This window comes from Leptodactylus fuscus, chromosome 1, assembly GCF_031893055.1.
Source record: "Leptodactylus fuscus isolate aLepFus1 chromosome 1, aLepFus1.hap2, whole genome shotgun sequence".
NCBI classification, from domain to species: Eukaryota; Metazoa; Chordata; class Amphibia; order Anura; family Leptodactylidae; genus Leptodactylus; species Leptodactylus fuscus.
Genome location: NC_134265.1, coordinates 14,133,845 through 14,156,676, shown reverse-complemented (window position 1 = coordinate 14,156,676; position 22,832 = coordinate 14,133,845). Strand labels below are relative to the sequence as shown.

General features: G+C 42.2%; 3 protein-coding genes across 3 annotated transcripts in view; all 3 read left to right on the top strand.

Annotated features, from left to right (window-relative positions):
* Positions 1-22,832, top strand: part of LOC142195595 (uncharacterized) — a 704,678-nt gene that overhangs the window by 314,737 nt on the left and 367,109 nt on the right. The window lies entirely within an intron of this gene.
* The window catches only part of LOC142189165 (uncharacterized), a 58,260-nt gene that overhangs the window by 24,019 nt on the left and 11,409 nt on the right, over positions 1-22,832 (top strand). The window contains exon 4 of the mRNA XM_075262130.1: positions 13,296-13,471. Within this exon, the coding sequence (XP_075118231.1) occupies positions 13,296-13,471 (176 nt within the window). The remainder of the gene's footprint in view (positions 1-13,295; positions 13,472-22,832) is intronic.
* LOC142189181 (gastrula zinc finger protein XlCGF66.1-like) lies at positions 690-12,565 on the top strand. Its single transcript, XM_075262131.1, has 3 exons — positions 690-732; positions 11,934-12,072; positions 12,203-12,565. Exons 2-3 carry the CDS (start codon positions 11,995-11,997, stop codon positions 12,563-12,565), a joined length of 441 nt encoding a protein of 146 aa, XP_075118232.1. The 5' UTR covers positions 690-732; positions 11,934-11,994.

Here is a 22,832-nt window from a genome sequence, read left to right as displayed (position 1 = left end):
ATCACACAGACAGCTCTGCTACATACACACACACACACAGCTCTGCTACATACACAACACACACACAGCTCCTCTACATACACACACACAGCTCTGCTACATACACACACACAGCTCTGCTACATACACATCACACACAGCTCTGCTACATACACATCACACACACAGCTCTGCTACATACACATCACACACACAGCTCTGCTACATACACATCACACACAGCACTGCTACATACACATCACACACACACAGCTCTGCTACATACACGTCACACACACAGCTCCGCTACATACACATCACACACACACAGCTCTGCTACATACACATCACACACACACAGCTCCGCTACATACACATCACACACAGCACTGCTACATACACATCACACACACACAGCTCTGCTACATACACGTCACACACACAGCTCCGCTACATACACGTCACACACACAGCTCCGCTACATACACATCACACACACACAGCTCCGCTACATACACATCACACACACACAGCTCCGCTACATACACATCACACACAGCTCCGCTACATACATATCACACACACAGCTCTGCTACATACACATCACACACACACAGCTCTACTACATACATACTGATTCAGACAAATGATGTCACCAGAGAGACTGAAAACACCTGATCACGTGACGCCCTGACTCCTCCCACAGGTGACATCATCACAGGTCCTGTAACCACGGCAGCAGTACAGGAGGAGGTAGGTGTGTGTAATCTCTCTCACCCTCAGACATATGTTTGCCTCACACTATTGTTCTAATCTTTGTCGTTTGGATCTACATTTGGACCTGAAAGATGGAGACCCCGTCCGTTTAGGGGGAGCCCAAATTTCCACACCAGGCTTCTCATGTGGCAGGCCCTAGATTGTAAGCTCCTGTGGTCTGGAGCCCTCCTGAATCATCCTTGGGCCTCCTTCACCATAGAGAAGAACATCAGAAAACCACCACGTGTAGAACAAACTGAGGGTGAAAAAAAAAATCAGGAGTTTAGTAAAACTCGTGTTCTGTACCCCAGTCTGAGCCATGGCGCCAACTGGTGTGGGACGTGCCTGACTTATAAAGAGGCTCCGGCACCTTAGTAATGTATGTACCATAGATGTGCACCAATTACATTCAGAAAACTGGGTCAGTAGGATCACAGTGATTATATATACCTTTATAAATAAAGTTATATAGGTACATAACTATAGTTACCTGTATTCTACAGGTCAGGACGATCATGGTGATCTCCATACATCCCCATGCGACCAATGACATACATGTACACCATGTATGATGTGCCCGTGACCAGTAAATAGAAGCAACCAGTAAATAGAAGCGACTAGTAGGTAGAGGTGACCAATAGATCAAGGTGACCATTAGAGGAGACCAGTAGGTAGAGGGACCAGTAGATAGAAGCGACCAGTAGATAGAGGTGACCAGTAGATGGAGGCGACTAGTAGGTAGAGGTGCCAAGTAGATAGAGGTGACCATTAGATAGAGGCGACCAGTAGATAGAGGTGACCAGTAGGTAGAGGTGACCAGTAGGTAGAGGTGACCAGTAGGTAGAGGGACCAGTAGATAGAAGTGACCAGTAGATAGAGGTGACCAGTAGATGGAGGTGACCAGTAGATGGAGGCGACTAGTAGGTATAGGTGCCAAGTAGATAGAGGTGACCATTAGATAGAGGCAACCAGTAGGTAGAAGTGACCAGTAGTTAGAGGCGACCAGTAGATAGTAATGACCAGTAGGTAGAGGTGACCAGTAGATAGAGGTGACCAGTAGATAAAGGTGACCAGTAGGTAGAGGTGACCAGTAGATAGAAGTGACCAGTAGATAGAGGTGACCAGTAGATAGTAGTGACCAGTAGATAGAAGTGACCAGTAGAGAGAGGTGACCAGTAGATAGTAGTGACCAATAGATAGTAGTGACCAGTAGATAAAGGAGACCAGTAGATAGTAGTGACCAGTAGATAGTAGTGACCAGTAGATAGAAGCGACCAGTAGATAGAGGTGACCAGTAGATAGAGGTGACCAGTAGATGGAGGTGACCAGTAGATGGAGGCGACTAGTAGGTAGAGGTGCCAAGTAGATAGAGGTGACCATTAGATAGAGGCAACCAGTAGGTAGAAGTGACCAGTAGTTAGAGGCGACCAGTAGATAGTAATGACCAGTAGGTAGAGGTGACCAGTAGATAGAGGTGACCAGTAGATAAAGGTGACCAGTAGGTAGAGGTGACCAGTAGATAGAAGTGACCAGTAGATAGAGGTGACCAGTAGATAGTAGTGACCAGTAGATAGAAGTGACCAGTAGATAGAGGTGACCAGTAGATAGTAGTGACCAATAGATAGTAGTGACCAGTAGATAAAGGAGACCAGTAGATAGTAGTGACCAGTAGATAGTAGTGACCAGTAGATAGAAGCGACCAGTAGATAGAGGTGACCAGTAGATAGAGGTGACCAGTAGATGGAGGTGACCAGTAGATGGAGGCGACTAGTAGGTAGAGGTGCCAAGTAGATAGAGGTGACCATTAGATAGAGGCAACCAGTAGGTAGAAGTGACCAGTAGATAGAGGTGACCAGTAGATAGTAGTGACCAGTAGATAGAGGTGACCAGTAGATAGTAGTGACCAGTAGATAGAGGTGACCAGTAGATAGAAGTGACCAGTAGATAGAGGTGACCAGTAGATAGTAGTGACCAGTAGATAAAGGAGACCAGTAGATAGAGGTGACCAGTAGATAGTAGTGACCAGTAGATAGAAGTGACCAGTAGATAGAGGTGACCAGTAGATAGTAGTGACCAGTAGATAGTAGTGACCAGTAGATAAAGGAGACCAGTAGATAGAGGTGACCAGTAGATAGTAGTGACCAGTAGATAGTAGTGACCAATAGGTAGAGGTGACCAGTAGATAGAGGAGACCAGTAGGTAGAGGTGACCAGTAGATAGAGGAGACCAGTAGATAGTAGTGACCAGTAGATAGTGGTGACCAGTAGATAGAGGTGACCAGTAGATAGTAGTGACCAGTAGATAAAGGAGACCAGTAGATAGAGGTGACCAGTAGATAGTAGTGACCAGTAGATAGTAGTGACCAGTAGATAGAAGTGACCAGTAGATAGAGGTTACCAGTAGATAGTAGTGACCAGTAGATAGTAGTGACCAGTAGATAGTAGTGACCAGTAGATAAAGGAGACCAGTAGATAGAGGTGACCAGTAGATAGTAGTGACCAGTAGATAGTAGTGACCAGTAGGTAGAGGTGACCAGTAGATAGAGGAGACCAGTAGGTAGAGGTGACCAGTAGATAGAGGAGACCAGTAGATAGTAGTGACCAGTAGATAGTGGTGACCAGTAGGTAGAGGTGACCAGTAGGTAGAGGTGACCAGTAGGTAGAGGTGACCATTAGATAGAGGTGACCAGTAGATAGTAGTGACCAGTAGATAGAAGTGACCAGTAGATAGAGGTGACCAGTAGATAGTAGTGACCAGTAGATAGTAGTGACCAGTAGATAGTAGTGACCAGTAGATAAAGGAGACCAGTAGATAGAGGTGACCAGTAGATAGTAGTGACCAGTAGATAGTAGTGACCAGTAGATAGAAGCGACCAGTAGATAGAGGTGACCAGTAGATAGAGGTGACCAGTAGATGGAGGTGACCAGTAGATGGAGGCGACTAGTAGGTAGAGGTGCCAAGTAGATAGAGGTGACCATTAGATAGAGGCAACCAGTAGGTAGAAGTGACCAGTAGTTAGAGGCGACCAGTAGATAGTAGTGACCAGTAGGTAAAGGTGACCAGTAGATAGAGGTGACCAGTAGATAAAGGTGACCAGTAGGTAGAGGTGACCAGTAGATAGAAGTGACCAGTAGATAGAGGTGACCAGTAGATAGTAGTGACCAGTAGATAAAGGAGACCAGTAGATAGTGGTGACCAGTAGATAGTAGTGACCAGTAGATAGAAGTGACCAGTAGATAGAGGTGACCAGTAGATAGTAGTGACCAGTAGATAGTAGTGACCAGTAGATAAAGGAGACCAGTAGATAGAGGTGACCAGTAGATAGTAGTGACCAGTAGATAGTAGTGACCAGTAGGTAGAGGTGACCAGTAGATAGAGGAGACCAGTAGGTAGAGGTGACCAGTAGATAGAGGAGACCAGTAGATAGAGGTGACCAGTAGATAGTAGTGACCAGTAGATAGTAGTGACCAGTAGATAGAAGTGACCAGTAGATAGAGTTTACCAGTAGATAGTAGTGACCAGTAGATAGTAGTGACCAGTAGATAGTAGTGACCAGTAGATAAAGGAGACCAGTAGATAGAGGTGACCAGTAGATAGTAGTGACCAGTAGATAGTAGTGACCAGTAGGTAGAGGTGACCAGTAGATAGAGGAGACCAGTAGGTAGAGGTGACCAGTAGATAGAGGAGACCAGTAGATAGTAGTGACCAGTAGATAGTGGTGACCAGTAGGTAGAGGTGACCAGTAGGTAGAGGTGACCAGTAGGTAGAGGTGACCATTAGATAGAGGTGACCAGTAGATAGAAGTGACCAGTAGATAGAAGTGACCAGTAGATAGAGGTGACCAGTAGATAGTAGTGACCAGTAGATAGTAGTGACCAGTAGATAAAGGAGACCAGTAGATAGAGGTGACCAGTAGATAGTAGTGACCAGTAGATAGTAGTGACCAGTAGATAGAAGCGACCAGTAGATAGAGGTGACCAGTAGATAGAGGTGACCAGTAGATGGAGGTGACCAGTAGATGGAGGCGACTAGTAGGTAGAGGTGCCAAGTAGATAGAGGTGACCATTAGATAGAGGCAACCAGTAGGTAGAAGTGACCAGTAGTTAGAGGCGACCAGTAGATAGTAGTGACCAGTAGGTAGAGGTGACCAGTAGATAGAGGTGACCAGTAGATAAAGGTGACCAGTAGGTAGAGGTGACCAGTAGATAGAAGTGACCAGTAGATAGAGGTGACCAGTAGATAGTAGTGACCAGTAGATAAAGGAGACCAGTAGATAGTGGTGACCAGTAGATAGTAGTGACCAGTAGATAGAAGTGACCAGTAGATAGAGGTGACCAGTAGATAGTAGTGACCAGTAGATAGTAGTGACCAGTAGATAGTAGTGACCAGTAGATAAAGGAGACCAGTAGATAGAGGTGACCAGTAGATAGTAGTGACCAGTAGATAGTAGTGACCAGTAGGTAGAGGTGACCAGTAGATAGAGGAGACCAGTAGGTAGAGGTGACCAGTAGATAGAGGAGACCAGTAGATAGTAGTGACCAGTAGATAGTGGTGACCAGTAGATAGAGGTGACCAGTAGATAGTAGTGACCAGTAGATAAAGGAGACCAGTAGATAGAGGTGACCAGTAGATAGTAGTGACCAGTAGATAGAAGTGACCAGTAGATAGAGGTTACCAGTAGATAGTAGTGACCAGTAGATAAAGGAGACCAGTAGATAGAGGTGACCAGTAGATAGTAGTGACCAGTAGATAGTAGTGACCAGTAGGTAGAGGTGACCAGTAGATAGAGGAGACCAGTAGATAAAGGTGACCAGTAGGTAGAAGTGACCAGTAGTTAGAGGCGACCAGTAGATAGTAGTGACCAGTAGGTAGAGGTGACCAGTAGATAGAGGTGACCAGTAGATAAAGGTGACCAGTAGGTAGAGGTGACCAGTAGATAGAAGTGACCAGTAGATAGAGGTGACCAGTAGATAGTAGTGACCAGTAGATAAAGGAGACCAGTAGATAGAGGTGACCAGTAGATAGTAGTGACCAGTAGATAGAGGTGACCAGTAGATAGTAGTGACCAGTAGATAGTAGTGACCAGTAGATAGTAGTGACCAGTAGATAAAGGAGACCAGTAGATAGAGGTGACCAGTAGATAGTAGTGACCAGTAGATAGTAGTGACCAGTAGATGGAGGCGACCAGTAGGTAGAGGTGACCAGTAGGTAGAGGTGACCAGTAGATGGAGGCGACCAGTAGATAGTAGTGACCAGTAGATAGTAGTGACCAGTAGGTAGAGGTGACCAGTAGGTAGAGGTGACCAGTAGGTAGAGGTGACCAGTAGATAGAGGAGACCAGTAGGTAGAGGTGACCAGTAGGTAGAGGTGACCAGTAGATAGAGCAGACCAGTAGGTAGAGGTGACCAGTAGGTAGAGGTGACCAGTAGATAGAGGTGACCAGTAGATAAAGGTGACCAGTAGGTAGAGGTGACCAGTAGATAGAAGTGACCAGTAGATAGAGGTGACCAGTAGATAGTAGTGACCAGTAGATAAAGGAGACCAGTAGATAGAGGTGACCAGTAGATAGTAGTGACCAGTAGATAGAGGTGACCAGTAGATAGTAGTGACCAGTAGATAGTAGTGACCAGTAGATAGTAGTGACCAGTAGATAAAGGAGACCAGTAGATAGAGGTGACCAGTAGATAGTAGTGACCAGTAGATAGTAGTGACCAGTAGATGGAGGCGACCAGTAGGTAGAGGTGACCAGTAGGTAGAGGTGACCAGTAGATGGAGGCGACCAGTAGATAGTAGTGACCAGTAGATAGTAGTGACCAGTAGGTAGAGGTGACCAGTAGGTAGAGGTGACCAGTAGATAGAGGAGACCAGTAGGTAGAGGTGACCAGTAGGTAGAGGTGACCAGTAGATAGAGCAGACCAGTAGGTAGAGGTGACCAGTAGGTAGAGGTGACCAGTAGATAGAGGAGACCAGTAGATAGTAGTGACCAGTAGATAGTGGTGACCAGTAGGTAGAGGTGACCAGTAGATAGAGGTGACCAGTAGGTAGAGGAGACCAGTAGGTAGAGGTGACCAGTAGATAGTAGTGACCAGTAGATAGAGGTGACCAGTAGGTAGAGGTGACCAGTAGGTAGAGGTGACCAGTAGATAGACGTGACCAGTAGATAGACGTGACCAGAAGACGCTCACGGGCGGACACTGGCTGCCGGGTTGCCGTCTCCTGTCCAGTTTCTTCGGCAGAAGACGGAAACCCACAAAGCGGAGACCGGGCGCAGGTGTGAACCCGCCCTTATTCAAAATTTGTTTATCAGTTTTATACATTTTATTCTGTAACTTATAAGCCATGTTTCGCATATGAATTTGTTTATGAATTTCTTTTAAACATGGGTATAATAATGTTTAATCTTTTTATCATTACCATTTTCCATATGTAAATTATTCTGGTCCCCATTTTTAAAATAATTACTTTAACTACTTAAGCATTTAGTCATTTATATGTGTTAGATCGTGGTTTTATCTAGACCACCGCTAAAAAGGAGTCCAGTCAACATTATTATTTGTCTATGGAGTTGTAGTATAACCTCAGTTGTCCATACATCTTGTATTTGTAGTGTAGCTGCGCACGAGCACTATGGATGCTTTTATCGTCATCTATGGTGAACAGCAGGTGTGGAAGCCGCGCATGTGCACTGTGGACAATTCTATCGGCCTACGGGACACATGCGCGATCAGGGGCTTTCATGCATGCGCAATGAAGAATTGTGGACTTGGCGGCAACCCGGAAGTTCTCTACACACGACTCTGGGCTTACCCCAGCATTTAAAAGCGACAAGTAGATAGAGGTGACCAGTAGATAGAGGTGACCAGTAGATAGAGGTGACCAGTAGATAGAGGTGACCAGTAGATAGAGGTGACCAGTAGATAGAGGTGACCAGTAGATAGAGGTGACCAGTAGATAGTGGTGACCAGTAGATAGTAGTGACCAGTAGATAGAGGTGACCAGTAGATAGAGGTGACCAGTAGATAGTGGTGACCAGTAGATAGTAGTGACCAGTAGATAGAGGAGACCAGTAGATAGAGGTGACCAGTAGATAGAGGTGACCAGTAGATAGAGGTGACCAGTAGATAGTAGTGACCAGTAGATAGTGGTGACCAGTAGATAGAGGTGACCAGTAGATAGTAGTGACCAGTAGATAGTGGTGACCAGTAGATAGAGGTGACCAGTAGATAGTAGTGACCAGTAGATAGTGGTGACCAGTAGATAGTAGTGACCAGTAGATAGAGGAGACCAGTAGATAGAGGAGACCAGTAGATAGAGGTGACGAGTAGATAGAGGTGACCAGTAGATAGTGTTGACCAGTAGTTAGAGGTGACCAGTAGATAGTGTTGACCAGTAGTTAGAGGTGACCAGTAGTTAGAGGTGACCAGTAGATAGTGTTGACCAGTAGTTAGAGGTGACCAGTAGTTAGAGGTGACCAGTAGATAGTGGTAACATGTAAGGCAGCAGAGGCAGCAGCTGTAGACGCCACAGGGACGTAGGATACTGGTATGTAATGGACCGACTTCCTCAAGGGATTGGGTCGAGGATAAAACAGCGCTCGCCAGTAGATGTAAAATGAAACTCCTTTATTGGCATACACAACGCGTTTCTGGCAAATAGCCCTTTTTCAAGTGTATAAAATTCTTAACCCCTTAAGGACCAGGCCATTTTTTGGTTTCGCATTTTCGTTTTTCCCTCCTCACATTTCAAGAGCCATAACTTTTTCATTTTTCAGTTCACAGAGTCACATGATGGCTTATTGTTTGCGGGACAAATTGTACTTTGTAATGGCACCATTCAATATGCTGTGCAATGTACTGGGAAGCTGGAAAAAAATTCAGAATGAGGTGCAATTGGAGAAAAAATGCATTTGCGCCATTTTCTTATGGGTTTAATTTTTACAGCGTTCACTGTTTGGTACAAATGACATGTTACCTGTGTTCTACGTGTCAGTACGAACGCGGTGATACCAAATTTATATAGTATTTGAAATGTTTTGATACTTTTAAAAAAATGATAAACTTTGCAAAATAGAAAAAAAATTTGCCATGAGGAAGGTACTTGTGTACCGAAACGCATAGCAAAACTGTTTTTGGACCTGGAACTCATGTATTCCCTCTTTTAATGGATTATAATAAAAGTTAATTTTTATTTATATACCGGACGTTTCTTGGATCCTTGCCTAGTCAGAGCAAAGCAAAGCTTTTTTATCTGGAGTTTCACATCGTATACTGACCTGAGTTCGTGCAGTGATTGCCTTTGTCTCCTGGGCGAAATAAGGACGTTTTATATGGTGAGCTGAAAACAACATTTTTTTGCTTGTGTTTCTATAGTAGATAGAGGTGACCAGTAGATAGTGGTGACCAGTAGATAGAAGTGACCAGTAGACAGAGGGACCAGTAGATAGTAGTGACCAGTAGATAGAGGAGACCAGTAGATAGACGTTATTCCCAGCTTGTATCTTCTTTCTCCAACTTAGTCATAGCCTGATTATAACAAACCATGAAAAGAAAGTTGATCATTTAAACCAAAAGTAGTGGAGGAATCCCGCGTGCCACATACAATGCCGAGGACGCCATGTCAGGGGTGACCTCTGCACACAAACCAGTCCTACTACAATAGTGTTTTAAACATCTTACCAAGTCTTATAAAGAACATGTAAGATGATGGTGAGTTTAGAGGCCTAGATGAAGAATAAAGCTGTACTCTGGGCCCTCGAGATCACACAAGCATCGGCACCCAGAAATCATTCCACAAAATTAGCCCAAAAGTGGAAGCAGGAACTTAGAGAGTCCTCCCTCCAACTTATCAACATCTTATTAGAGGATGAAAAGTCTCTCCATGACCTTCGCAGGTCCGTAAAGAATCGACAGAGTCAGCAAGAAAATCCTCATCTCACCAGACTGTGATAGAAAACAACAAATGGTGGAAAATATATTCTTCATATAAAGGAAGGCAAACATTGTCAGTTCATACGAGACACCCAGGATGTGACAGATGTGGGGGGTTATATAGGACTTCAGCCAAAAAATTAAAACACTGCTGCATTACATAGCCATCCTGTGGACTATAGCACATGCAACATCAGATATATAGGGTATAATCTATAAAACAGCTTAGGGCTCGTTCACATCTGCGTTCATCTGTCCTTATTGCAGGTTTCCGTTTCTTGCATAAAACAGAGCAGGAGACGGAAACCTGCAGGAGACTTTCTCACCCATTCATTTGAATGGGTGAGAAAGCTGTGCGGCGGTGAGCGTTTTGCGCTCTCCGCCGCGAAACCAGGTTTTATAATCCGGACACAGAGTCGGACATACAGTACTCTGTGTCCGGATTAAAAAATCCGGTTTCGCGGCGGAGAGCATAAAACGCTCACCGCCGCGCACGGCCGGACCCGGTCTATGGTTTCCGTCTTCTGCCATGCAGAAGACGGAAACCATAGAACGGAGACATGAACGCAGGTGTGAACCCAGCGTCACCCTACATTGTACTCGCTGAGGATCCTTTCACATCACGTTTTTCACATCAGTTTAACTGACCAGTTACACGGATCCGTTATTTTAATAAAAAAACTGATGCAAACTGATGTCAATTCAGGCATCAAAAAGACTGATCCATTAATGGATGTGCATCTATTTGCATCAGTTTTTTATGTTTACCTTGTGAAACACTAAGGGCTAGTTCACACGGGGACATGGACGCTGATTTTGACAGCAGATTTTGCGGCCAAATCAGCGTCCATACAATGTCCACACTATGTGAACTGCTCCCGCCGCGACCATCGCGGTCGCGGCTTTCACCTCCGCTGTCTGCTCAAATGAATGAGCCGACATGGAGGGCGCTGCGGCTGGGCGGAAGCCGCGGCTCATCGCGAGCGGCTTCCGCCCGAAAGATAGGTCATGTCGCTTCTTTTTCTGCTAGCGAGCTAGCAGAAAAAAAAACCAAGTAGTTCACATAGGGATACATTGTATGGACGCTGATTTGGCCGCGAAATCCGCTGTCAAAATCAGCGTCCATGTCCCCGTGTGAACTAGCCCTAAATAACATTTGTTGATAGAAAGAGGAGCTGTCCCCCAGCACTACAAGTCACAGCACAAATAACAAAAAAAAAGTGCTGTGACTTGTGCTTGGGGGGACAGCTCCTCTGCCACCCCCCACATGTGCTTCACATAGTACCATTACTGGTAGCACATGTGGGGGAGGTGCAGCCAAGTGTGCTACCCCTTCCCCCACCCCTGGTCCCAGCACTAGATATTCTGCCATTGTGATCCCCTTAAAGTAAATGTCTTCCCCCTCCCTTACCTTGTCCCAGCAGGAATGACATCTCCATGGTATGGTTTCTTTTATCTGCTGCTCCGAGAGGCAACAGAACTGGTTCAGGGACTAGCAGCAGATAAAAGAAACAATACCAAGAGTGATTCCTGCTGGGACAAGGTAAGGAAGGGGCAGACATTACTCCCTAAGGGGATCACAATGACAGAATCTTTAGTGCTGTGACCAGGGTAAGGAGGAGAGGAGGAGGAGGAGGATGAGTTCTTAGTTACCTTTTGAAAAGTTCCTCTCCTTCTCCTCTGGCTTTTCATTCTTCTTCCGTCCATGCACAAGGGGCGGAGTTGTAGTTAATGGGGGCGGGCTCATAAACGGACTGTATAACAGGATGCTTAAGCGGCTGCAGATGTCTGGCAGCCCATTCACATAGAAAAGTGAAGGAAAAGGAGAACAGTCCGTCATGGATCTGCTGTGGGTAAAGGACAGAAAAGCGTAGTAGTACACACTTTTCTGTCTGTTTGAAATAACGGAGAGGGACATTTTCAAGCCACAACGGAGTTTTTATTTTTTTTCATTGGGAGTCAATGGGTCCGCTGACTGACACGTTTTTATAAGGTAAACAGCTTCAAAAAACGTGTCAGTCAGGCGGACCTACAAAACGTGATGTAAAAGCACCCAGACTCTCACAGAGGCTGCCAAAAAATAGGGTGACCTCTTGGACTCCCAGAAGAGCAGACAAGACTCCAGGGCCTGTGCTGCTCCCGAAACTTCCATATAGAAGAATGTGAGTTATAGACACAGCGTAACTAGAGGTACCTGCATAAAACATTTGCACAGAACTATACTGGGGATATTATATGGTTTATACATGGACTCATCCTCTTTACTTTCAGGTTCCTACGATATAGGATTAGTCTTCAATAGAAAATAATTTTCTTGACTGACCCATCAAGGATGGTAAGAGACGGGAACAAGATGGCGGAAAGTCTATTAAATCTCACCCTAGAGATCATCTACCAGCTTACTGGAGAGGTGAGAGATTCTGATGATGTCATCATGACATCATTCTTATCTATAGTAATAACAGATGATATGACTGGAGAGGTGATGGACTCTGGACATGTATGTAGTGAGATTTATTAATGTGTCTCCCCATATCCAGGGTTACACAGTAGTGAAGAAGACCTCTAGTGACCCAATTCAGGAACCTCCACCTCACCCCCTGATACAGGAGGAGATCAATGGACAGAAGATTCTAGAACTCACCAACAAGATGATTGATCTGCTGACTGGAGAGGTGACACTGCTGGGAATGCTGGGACATTATACAGTAACTGGAGGGGTCGGGGTGATGACTGTATCATTGTGTTGTCAGGTTCCTATAAGGTGTCAGGATGTCGCTGTCTATTTCTCCATGGAGGAGTGGGAGTATTTAGAAGGACACAAGGATCTGTACAAGGAGGTGATGATGGAGGACCACCAGCCCCTCACATCAGCAGGTAACCGGCCATTTTTGGTTCACTAGAATCAGAAATACAATTTAATATTTTTTTTCCATTGACATTGTTATGTGAGTCTTTTTTTCACAAGATTTGTTATATTTTTTAATGGAATCATATTTGGGGGTTTATATCTCTTATTGAATTGAAGATTTTTTATAAACCTTATTGAGGGAAATTAAAATAGGGCAATGTCTTTTTAGATTCATGTTTTTCCTTATAAATTTTTGCATTACTTAGATTATTAGCTTTATTCTATTTGTACCTATAAGAGGGTTTGTTTTTTGTAGGACAACAAGTCTTATCTTTTGAATGGGCCATTATAATATATTGTTTAAAAAAACATAGAAACGGAAAGAAGAAATATATAGTATTAATTTGTCATTGTAAGTTGTTCACAGTGCAATGTAAATAATGTGGAATTTTATTGTATGGGCTGTTCTTTTTGTAGGGTTGAACATGCGAACACATTTATCAAATTCTCAAATATCTTTTAGTTTGTATGGAAATTTTTATATAGAAATATTATAAAATATTAATATGATTTTACTTTATTTTACAGATTATAAAGCAGAGGATCATGGTATCAAACAAGATCCATATAAAGAACATGCCATTACCCCAAAAATACCCTCAGGCCTCCACAGCAAAGGTCTATCATCTAATCCTATTATACACGACCAATCTTCTAATTTATCAAAGACTGTTAGACATGATAAAAGTGAAAGACGAGGTGTTATAAATCTGAGAATTTACACAGGAGAGAAGCCATTTTCATGTTCATATTGTGGCAAATGTTTTATCGAAAAATCAGAACGTAATAGACATCAGAAAAGTCACACAGGGGAGAGGCCATTTTCATGCCCACAATGTGGGAAATGTTTTATCCAGAAATCAGATCTTGCTAGACATCAGAGATCTCACACGGGGGAGCAGCCATTTTCATGTTTGGAATGTGGGAAGCGTTTTAGAGTTCACTACAATCTTGTTTCACATCTGAGAATTCACACGGGGGAGAAGCCGTTTGCCTGTTTAGAATGTGGGAAAAGATTTACTCAAAAGACATCTCTTGTTGTACATCAGAGAACTCACACAGGAGAAAAGCCATATTTATGTTCAGAATGTGGGAAATATTTTACTCAGCTATCAAGTCTTTATGTGCATAAGAGAGCTCACGAAGCAGCAAAGATGATTTCACAAACGGAAAGTGTGAAATCTGATCCTGTTGAACAAAAATTTAACCCTGGGAAGAAAGAATTTTCTTGCCAAGAATGTGGTAAATCTTTCTCTCGAAGAGCAAATCTTCTTGGACATCAAAGAACTCACACAGGAGAGAAGCCATATTCATGTTCTGATTGTGGGAAACGTTTTACTCTGAAAACAACTTTAGTAAAACATGGGAGAATTCACATAGGACAGAAGCCATTTTCTTGAACCTATAGACAAATAGAAACAGTAATAGCACAAGATATGGAAAAACTTCCTGTAGTCGTACTGGAAAGAGTGCTGTAACACTACTGAAGCAAGGATGATGAATTTTATTTCTATTTGTACTGTAATTTTATCACTTGTAGATATTTTTTTAATTAAAATAGTAAATGTTTGATACAGGAACTTCTATATTATTTATTCTATTTATATACATGTCCACGAAGGGACCTCTATCATCTGAAATTTTTTTTTTGATTCAAAGTTCATTGATTTCCAACAAAAAGAAAAGCTAAAACAGACTTGAACAGAATTCATACCGAGGTCAATATTGTACATGGGTAAACAATAGGATCAAGAACTCGATCAGGGAAGAGGGACAGAGAGGAACAAGGGAAGGAAAGGGGAGAAGTGGAGAGAGGAGGTAGAAAGAATATCTTAGTAAGATGTTAACTAAACTGAAGAAGGGCGAAAAAAAGGGCAGAAATTTGTTTATGTGTCGGAAGAGGGTTCCTAAAAACAAAGAATGACATCCAAGCAGAGGCCTAGAACTTCATTCAGTACAAGCCTCCAAAGAATAGGAACGGTGCACCTCTGTGTACTGTGAAGCACAGACTCACGAGAGGTGGTCGATCTCTAGCTGTAGGAGTCATTGTGCTATGGACTAGTCGGAAAGGGTTGCCAAGGATTGCCAAAGACCTAAGAAGCATCTGGTACTCTCCAGAGCGTTGGAACTCCAGCGGTTGGTAATTGAATAGATAGGCTCCCAGGAGCCCTGACAGTGTCATACACTATGTATTATCCTACTAATATTATAAATGTAAAAGTTTGTGTGTTTGGATGTTTGTTCCTCAATCACGCAAAAACGGCTGAACAGATTTGAATGAAATTTGGCACATTGATTGTAACCTCAATTAACACATTGGCTACTCTTAATCCCCATAAATGACATGGCTTCATGACTGTTATGAATTTATGTTCACATACTATATTACAATGCTCTTGCATCAGCTTATCTCAGCTTCTGATAAAGCCAGGTCTGTTATCTCTCTCTGTGTAAACACACAGCTAACCTTTAGTCCATTCTGTACATGCATCTGCATATTGTCTGATCTGCTCCAGGCAGTGCTAACACACTGGATGGGAAAACACCTTTGATCCAAATTGGCAGTTACTACTTTTAAACATGCCGGGAAAAAGAAATTCTAATTTATCGCAAAATTGTAAAACAACGAGAGCTATGAAGGTAGCTAGGAGTCCCAGAGTTCTCAAGTGGAGCTGAGGGGGATCATCGGCACCAACAACACACTCATTATATGGTGTCCCAGTGAGCTGCTGAGATGCCGGAACAATCACAGGCACAGTGCGAGGAATGAGTTCAGTAGCAGGCCAGCTTGAAAGCTGCTGAAACGCCGGTGCATGCGGATCATCAATGCCAACAACATGGTCATTATATGGCTTCCCAGCGAACTGCTGAGATGCCGGAACAAACACGGGCACAGAACGAGGAACAAGTTCAGTGGCAGGCCAGTTTGACAGCTGCCGAAACCCTGGAGCAGGCAGATCATCAACACCAACAACACAATCATTATATGGCGTCCCAGTGAGCTGCTGAGATGCCGGAACAATCACAGGCATGGTGTGAGGAACAAGTTCAGCAGCAGGACAGCTTGAGAGCTGCCGAAACACCAGAGTAGGCAAACCATCGACGGCAGCAATTTGCTGAATATAGGCGAATTATCGACGCCAACAACATGCAGACGAAGTCGCGGGCAGAGCCTACTAGATATATAGTCCTAGGAGTCCTGACAGTGTATTATAGATATATAGTCCTAGGAGCCCTGACAGTGTCATACACTATGTATTATAGATATATAGTCCTAGGAGCCCTGACAGTGTCATACACTATGTATTACAGATATATATAGTCCTAGGAGCCCTGACAGTGTCATACACTATGTATTACAGATATATATAGTCCTAGGAGCCCTGACAGTGTCATACACTATGTATTATAGATATATAGTCCTAGGAGCCCTGACAGTGTCATACACTATGTATTATAGATATATAGTCCTAGGAGCCCTGATAGTGTCATACACTATGTATTACAGATATATATAGTCTTAGGAGCCCTGACAGTGTCATACACTATTATAGATATATAGTCCTAGGAGCCCTGATAGTGTCATACACTATGTATTATAGATATACTGTATAGTCCTAGGAGCCCTGACAGTATTATACACTATGTATTATAGATATATAGTCCTAGGAGCCCTGATAGTGTCATACACTATGTGTTATAGATATATAGTCCTAGGAGCCCTGACAGTGTCATACACTATGTATTATAGATATGTAGTCCTAGGAGCCCTGACAGTGTCATACACTATGTATTATAGATATATAGTCCTAGGAGTCCTGACAGTGTCATACACTATGTATTATAGATATATAGTCCTAGGAGCCCTGACAATGTCATACACTATGTATTATAGATATATAGTCCTAGGAGCCCTGATAGTGTCATACACTATGTATTATAGATATATAGTCCTAGGAGCCCTGACAGTATTATACACTATGTATTATAGATATATAGTCCTAGGAGCCCTGACAGTGTCATACACTATGTATTATAGATATATAGTCCTAGGAGCCCTGACAGTGTCATACACTATGTATTATAGATATATAGTCCTAGGAGTCCTGACAGTGTCATACAGTATGTATTATAGCTGTATAGTCCTAGGAGCCCTGACAGTATTATACACTATGTATTATAGATATATAGTCCTAGGAGCCCTGACAGTGTCATACACTATGTATTATAGATGTATAGTCCTAGGAGCCCTGACAGTGTAATACACTATGTATTACAGATATATAGTCCTAGGAACCCTGATAGTGTCATACACTATGTATTATAGATATACTGTATAGTGCTAGGAGCCCTGACAGTATTATACACTATGTATTATAGATACAGTCCTATGAAAAAGTTTGGGCACCCCTATTAATCTTAATCATTTTTAGTTCTAAATATTTTGGTGTTTGCAGCAGCCATTTCAGTTTGATATATCTAATAACTGATGGACACAGTAATATTTCAGGATTGAAATGAGGTTTATTGTACTAACAGAAAATGTGCAATATGCATTAAACCAAAATTTGACCGGTGCAAAAGTATGGGCACCTCAACAGAAAAGTGACATTAATATTTAGTAGATCCTCCTTTTGCAAAGATAACAGCCTCTAGTCGCTTCCTGTAGCTTTTAATCAGTTCCTGGATCCTGGATAAAGGTATTTTGGACAAAGAATTCAAGTTCAGTTAAGTTAGATGGTCGCCGAGCATGGACAGCCCGCTTCAAATCATCCCACAGATGTTCAATGATATTCAGGTCTGGGGACTGGGATGGCCATTCCAGAACATTGTAATTGTTCCTCTGCATGAATGCCTGAGGATTTGGAGCGGTGTTTTGGATCATTGTCTTGCTGAAATATCCATCCCCGGCGTAACTTCAACTTCGTCACTGATTCTTGAACATTATTCTCAAGAATCTGCTGATACTGAGTGGAATCCATGCGACTCTCAACTTTAACAAGATTCCCGGTGCCGGCATTGGCCACACAGCCCCAAAGCATGATGGAACCTCCAGCAAATTTTACAGTGGGTAGCATGTGTTTTTCTTGGAATGCTGTTTCTTTTTGGACGCCATGCATAACGCCTTTTTTTTATAACCAAACAACTCAATTTTTGTTTCCAAAATGAAGCTGCCTTGTCCAAATGTGCTTTTTCATACCTCAGGCAACTCTATTTGTGGCGTACGTGCAGAAACGGCTTCTTTCTCATCACTCTCCCATACAGCTTCTATTTGTGCAAAGTGCGCTGTATAGTTGACCGATGCACAGTGACACCATCTGCAGCAAGATGATGCTGCAGCTCTTTGGAGGTGTCTGTGGATTGTCCTTGACTGTTCTCACCATTCTTCTTCTCTGCCTTTCTGATATTTTTCTTGGCCTGCCACTTCTGGGCTTAACAAGAACTGTCCCTGTGCTCTTCCATTTCCTTACTATGTTCCTCACAGTGGAAACTGACAGGTTAAATCTCTGAGACAACTTTTTGTATCCTTCCCCTGAACAACTATGTTGAACAATCTTTGTTTTCAGATCATTTGAGAGTTGTTTTGAGTAGCCCATGATGCCACTCTTCAGAGGAGATTCAAATAGGAGATCAACTTGCAATTGGCCACCTTAAATACCTTTTCTTATGATTGGATACATCTGGCTATGAAGTTCAAAGCTCACTGAGGTTACAAAACCAATTTTGTGCTTCAGTAAGTCAGTAAAAAGTAGTTAGGGGAATTCAAATCAATAAAATGATAAGGGTGCCCATACTTTTGCACCAGTCAAATTTTGGTTTAATGCATATTGCACATTTTCTGTTAGTACAATAAACCTCATTTCAATCCTGAAATATTACTGTGTCCATCAGTTATTAGATATATCAAACTGAAATGGCTGTTGCAAACACCAAAATATTTAGAACAAAAAATGATTAAGATTAATAGTGGTGCCCAAACTTTTTCATAGGACTGTATATAGTCCTAGGAGCCCTGATAGTGTCATACACTATGTATTATAGATATATAGTCCTAGGAGCCCTGACAGTGTCATACACTATGTATTATAGATATATAGTCCTAGGAGTCCTGACAGTGTCATACACTATATATTATAGATGTATAGTCCTAGGAGCCCTGACAGTGTCATACACTATGTATTATAGATATATAGTCCTAGGAGCCCTGACAGTGTCATACACTATGTATTATAGATATATAGTCCTAGGAGTCCTGACAGTGTCATACAGTATGTATTATAGCTGTATAGTCCTAGGAGCCCTGACAGTATTATACACTATGTATTATAGATATATAGTCCTAGGAGCCCTGACAGTGTCATACACTATGTATTATAGATGTATAGTCCTAGGAGCCCTGACAGTGTAATACACTATGTATTACAGATATATAGTCCTAGGAACCCTGATAGTGTCATACACTATGTATTATAGATATACTGTATAGTGCTAGGAGCCCTGACAGTATTATACACTATGTATTATAGATACAGTCCTATGAAAAAGTTTGGGCACCCCTATTAATCTTAATCATTTTTAGTTCTAAATATTTTGGTGTTTGCAGCAGCCATTTCAGTTTGATATATCTAATAACTGATGGACACAGTAATATTTCAGGATTGAAATGAGGTTTATTGTACTAACAGAAAATGTGCAATATGCATTAAACCAAAATTTGACCGGTGCAAAAGTATGGGCACCTCAACAGAAAAGTGACATTAATATTTAGTAGATCCTCCTTTTGCAAAGATAACAGCCTCTAGTCGCTTCCTGTAGCTTTTAATCAGTTCCTGGATCCTGGATAAAGGTATTTTGGACAAAGAATTCAAGTTCAGTTAAGTTAGATGGTCGCCGAGCATGGACAGCCCGCTTCAAATCATCCCACAGATGTTCAATGATATTCAGGTCTGGGGACTGGGATGGCCATTCCAGAACATTGTAATTGTTCCTCTGCATGAATGCCTGAGGATTTGGAGCGGTGTTTTGGATCATTGTCTTGCTGAAATATCCATCCCCGGCGTAACTTCAACTTCGTCACTGATTCTTGAACATTATTCTCAAGAATCTGCTGATACTGAGTGGAATCCATGCGACTCTCAACTTTAACAAGATTCCCGGTGCCGGCATTGGCCACACAGCCCCAAAGCATGATGGAACCTCCAGCAAATTTTACAGTGGGTAGCATGTGTTTTTCTTGGAATGCTGTTTCTTTTTGGACGCCATGCATAACGCCTTTTTTTTATAACCAAACAACTCAATTTTTGTTTCCAAAATGAAGCTGCCTTCTCCAAATGTGCTTTTTCATACCTCAGGCAACTCTATTTGTGGCGTACGTGCAGAAACGGCTTCTTTCTCATCACTCTCCCTGACAGCTTCTATTTGTGCAAAGTGCGCTGTATAGTTGACCGATGCACAGTGACACCATCTGCAGCAAGATGATGCTGCAGCTCTTTGGAGGTGTCTGTGGATTGTCCTTGACTGTTCTCACCATTCTTCTTCTCTGCCTTTCTGATATTTTTCTTGGCCTGCCACTTCTGGGCTTAACAAGAACTGTCCCTGTGCTCTTCCATTTCCTTACTATGTTCCTCACAGTGGAAACTGACAGGTTAAATCTCTGAGACAACTTTTTGTATCCTTCCCCTGAACAACTATGTTGAACAATCTTTGTTTTCAGATCATTTGAGAGTTGTTTTGAGTAGCCCATGATGCCACTCTTCAGAGGAGATTCAAATAGGAGATCAACTTGCAATTGGCCACCTTAAATACCTTTTCTTATGATTGGATACATCTGGCTATGAAGTTCAAAGCTCACTGAGGTTACAAAACCAATTTTGTGCTTCAGTAAGTCAGTAAAAAGTAGTTAGGGGAATTCAAATCAATAAAATGATAAGGGTGCCCATACTTTTGCACCAGTCAAATTTTGGTTTAATGCATATTGCACATTTTCTGTTAGTACAATAAACCTCATTTCAATCCTGAAATATTACTGTGTCCATCAGTTATTAGATATATCAAACTGAAATGGCTGTTGCAAACACCAAAATATTTAGAACAAAAAATGATTAAGATTAATAGTGGTGCCCAAACTTTTTCATAGGACTGTATATAGTCCTAGGAGCCCTGATAGTGTCATACACTATGTATTATAGATATATAGTCCTAGGAGCCCTGACAGTGTCATACACTATGTATTATAGATATATAGTCCTAGGAGTCCTGACAGTGTCATACACTATATATTATAGATGTATAGTCCTAGGAGCCCTGACAGTGTCATACACTATGTATTATAGATATATAGTCCTAGGAGCCCTGACAGTGTCATACACTATGTATTATAGATATATAGTCCTAGGAGTCCTGACAGTGTCATACAGTATGTATTATAGCTGTATAGTCCTAGGAGCCCTGACAGTATTATACACTATGTATTATAGATATATAGTCCTAGGAGCCCTGACAGTGTCATACACTATGTATTATAGATGTATAGTCCTAGGAGCCCTGACAGTGTAATACACTATGTATTACAGATATATAGTCCTAGGAACCCTGATAGTGTCATACACTATGTATTATAGATATACTGTATAGTGCTAGGAGCCCTGACAGTATTATACACTATGTATTATAGATACAGTCCTATGAAAAAGTTTGGGCACCCCTATTAATCTTAATCATTTTTAGTTCTAAATATTTTGGTGTTTGCAGCAGCCATTTCAGTTTGATATATCTAATAACTGATGGACACAGTAATATTTCAGGATTGAAATGAGGTTTATTGTACTAACAGAAAATGTGCAATATGCATTAAACCAAAATTTGACCGGTGCAAAAGTATGGGCACCTCAACAGAAAAGTGACATTAATATTTAGTAGATCCTCCTTTTGCAAAGATAACAGCCTCTAGTCGCTTCCTGTAGCTTTTAATCAGTTCCTGGATCCTGGATAAAGGTATTTTGGACAAAGAATTCAAGTTCAGTTAAGTTAGATGGTCGCCGAGCATGGACAGCCCGCTTCAAATCATCCCACAGATGTTCAATGATATTCAGGTCTGGGGACTGGGATGGCCATTCCAGAACATTGTAATTGTTCCTCTGCATGAATGCCTGAGGATTTGGAGCGGTGTTTTGGATCATTGTCTTGCTGAAATATCCATCCCCGGCGTAACTTCAACTTCGTCACTGATTCTTGAACATTATTCTCAAGAATCTGCTGATACTGAGTGGAATCCATGCGACTCTCAACTTTAACAAGATTCCCGGTGCCGGCATTGGCCACACAGCCCCAAAGCATGATGGAACCTCCAGCAAATTTTACAGTGGGTAGCATGTGTTTTTCTTGGAATGCTGTTTCTTTTTGGACGCCATGCATAACGCCTTTTTTTTATAACCAAACAACTCAATTTTTGTTTCCAAAATGAAGCTGCCTTCTCCAAATGTGCTTTTTCATACCTCAGGCAACTCTATTTGTGGCGTACGTGCAGAAACGGCTTCTTTCTCATCACTCTCCCTGACAGCTTCTATTTGTGCAAAGTGCGCTGTATAGTTGACCGATGCACAGTGACACCATCTGCAGCAAGATGATGCTGCAGCTCTTTGGAGGTGTCTGTGGATTGTCCTTGACTGTTCTCACCATTCTTCTTCTCTGCCTTTCTGATATTTTTCTTGGCCTGCCACTTCTGGGCTTAACAAGAACTGTCCCTGTGCTCTTCCATTTCCTTACTATGTTCCTCACAGTGGAAACTGACAGGTTAAATCTCTGAGACAACTTTTTGTATCCTTCCCCTGAACAACTATGTTGAACAATCTTTGTTTTCAGATCATTTGAGAGTTGTTTTGAGTAGCCCATGATGCCACTCTTCAGAGGAGATTCAAATAGGAGATCAACTTGCAATTGGCCACCTTAAATACCTTTTCTTATGATTGGATACATCTGGCTATGAAGTTCAAAGCTCACTGAGGTTACAAAACCAATTTTGTGCTTCAGTAAGTCAGTAAAAAGTAGTTAGGGGAATTCAAATCAATAAAATGATAAGGGTGCCCATACTTTTGCACCAGTCAAATTTTGGTTTAATGCATATTGCACATTTTCTGTTAGTACAATAAACCTCATTTCAATCCTGAAATATTACTGTGTCCATCAGTTATTAGATATATCAAACTGAAATGGCTGTTGCAAACACCAAAATATTTAGAACAAAAAATGATTAAGATTAA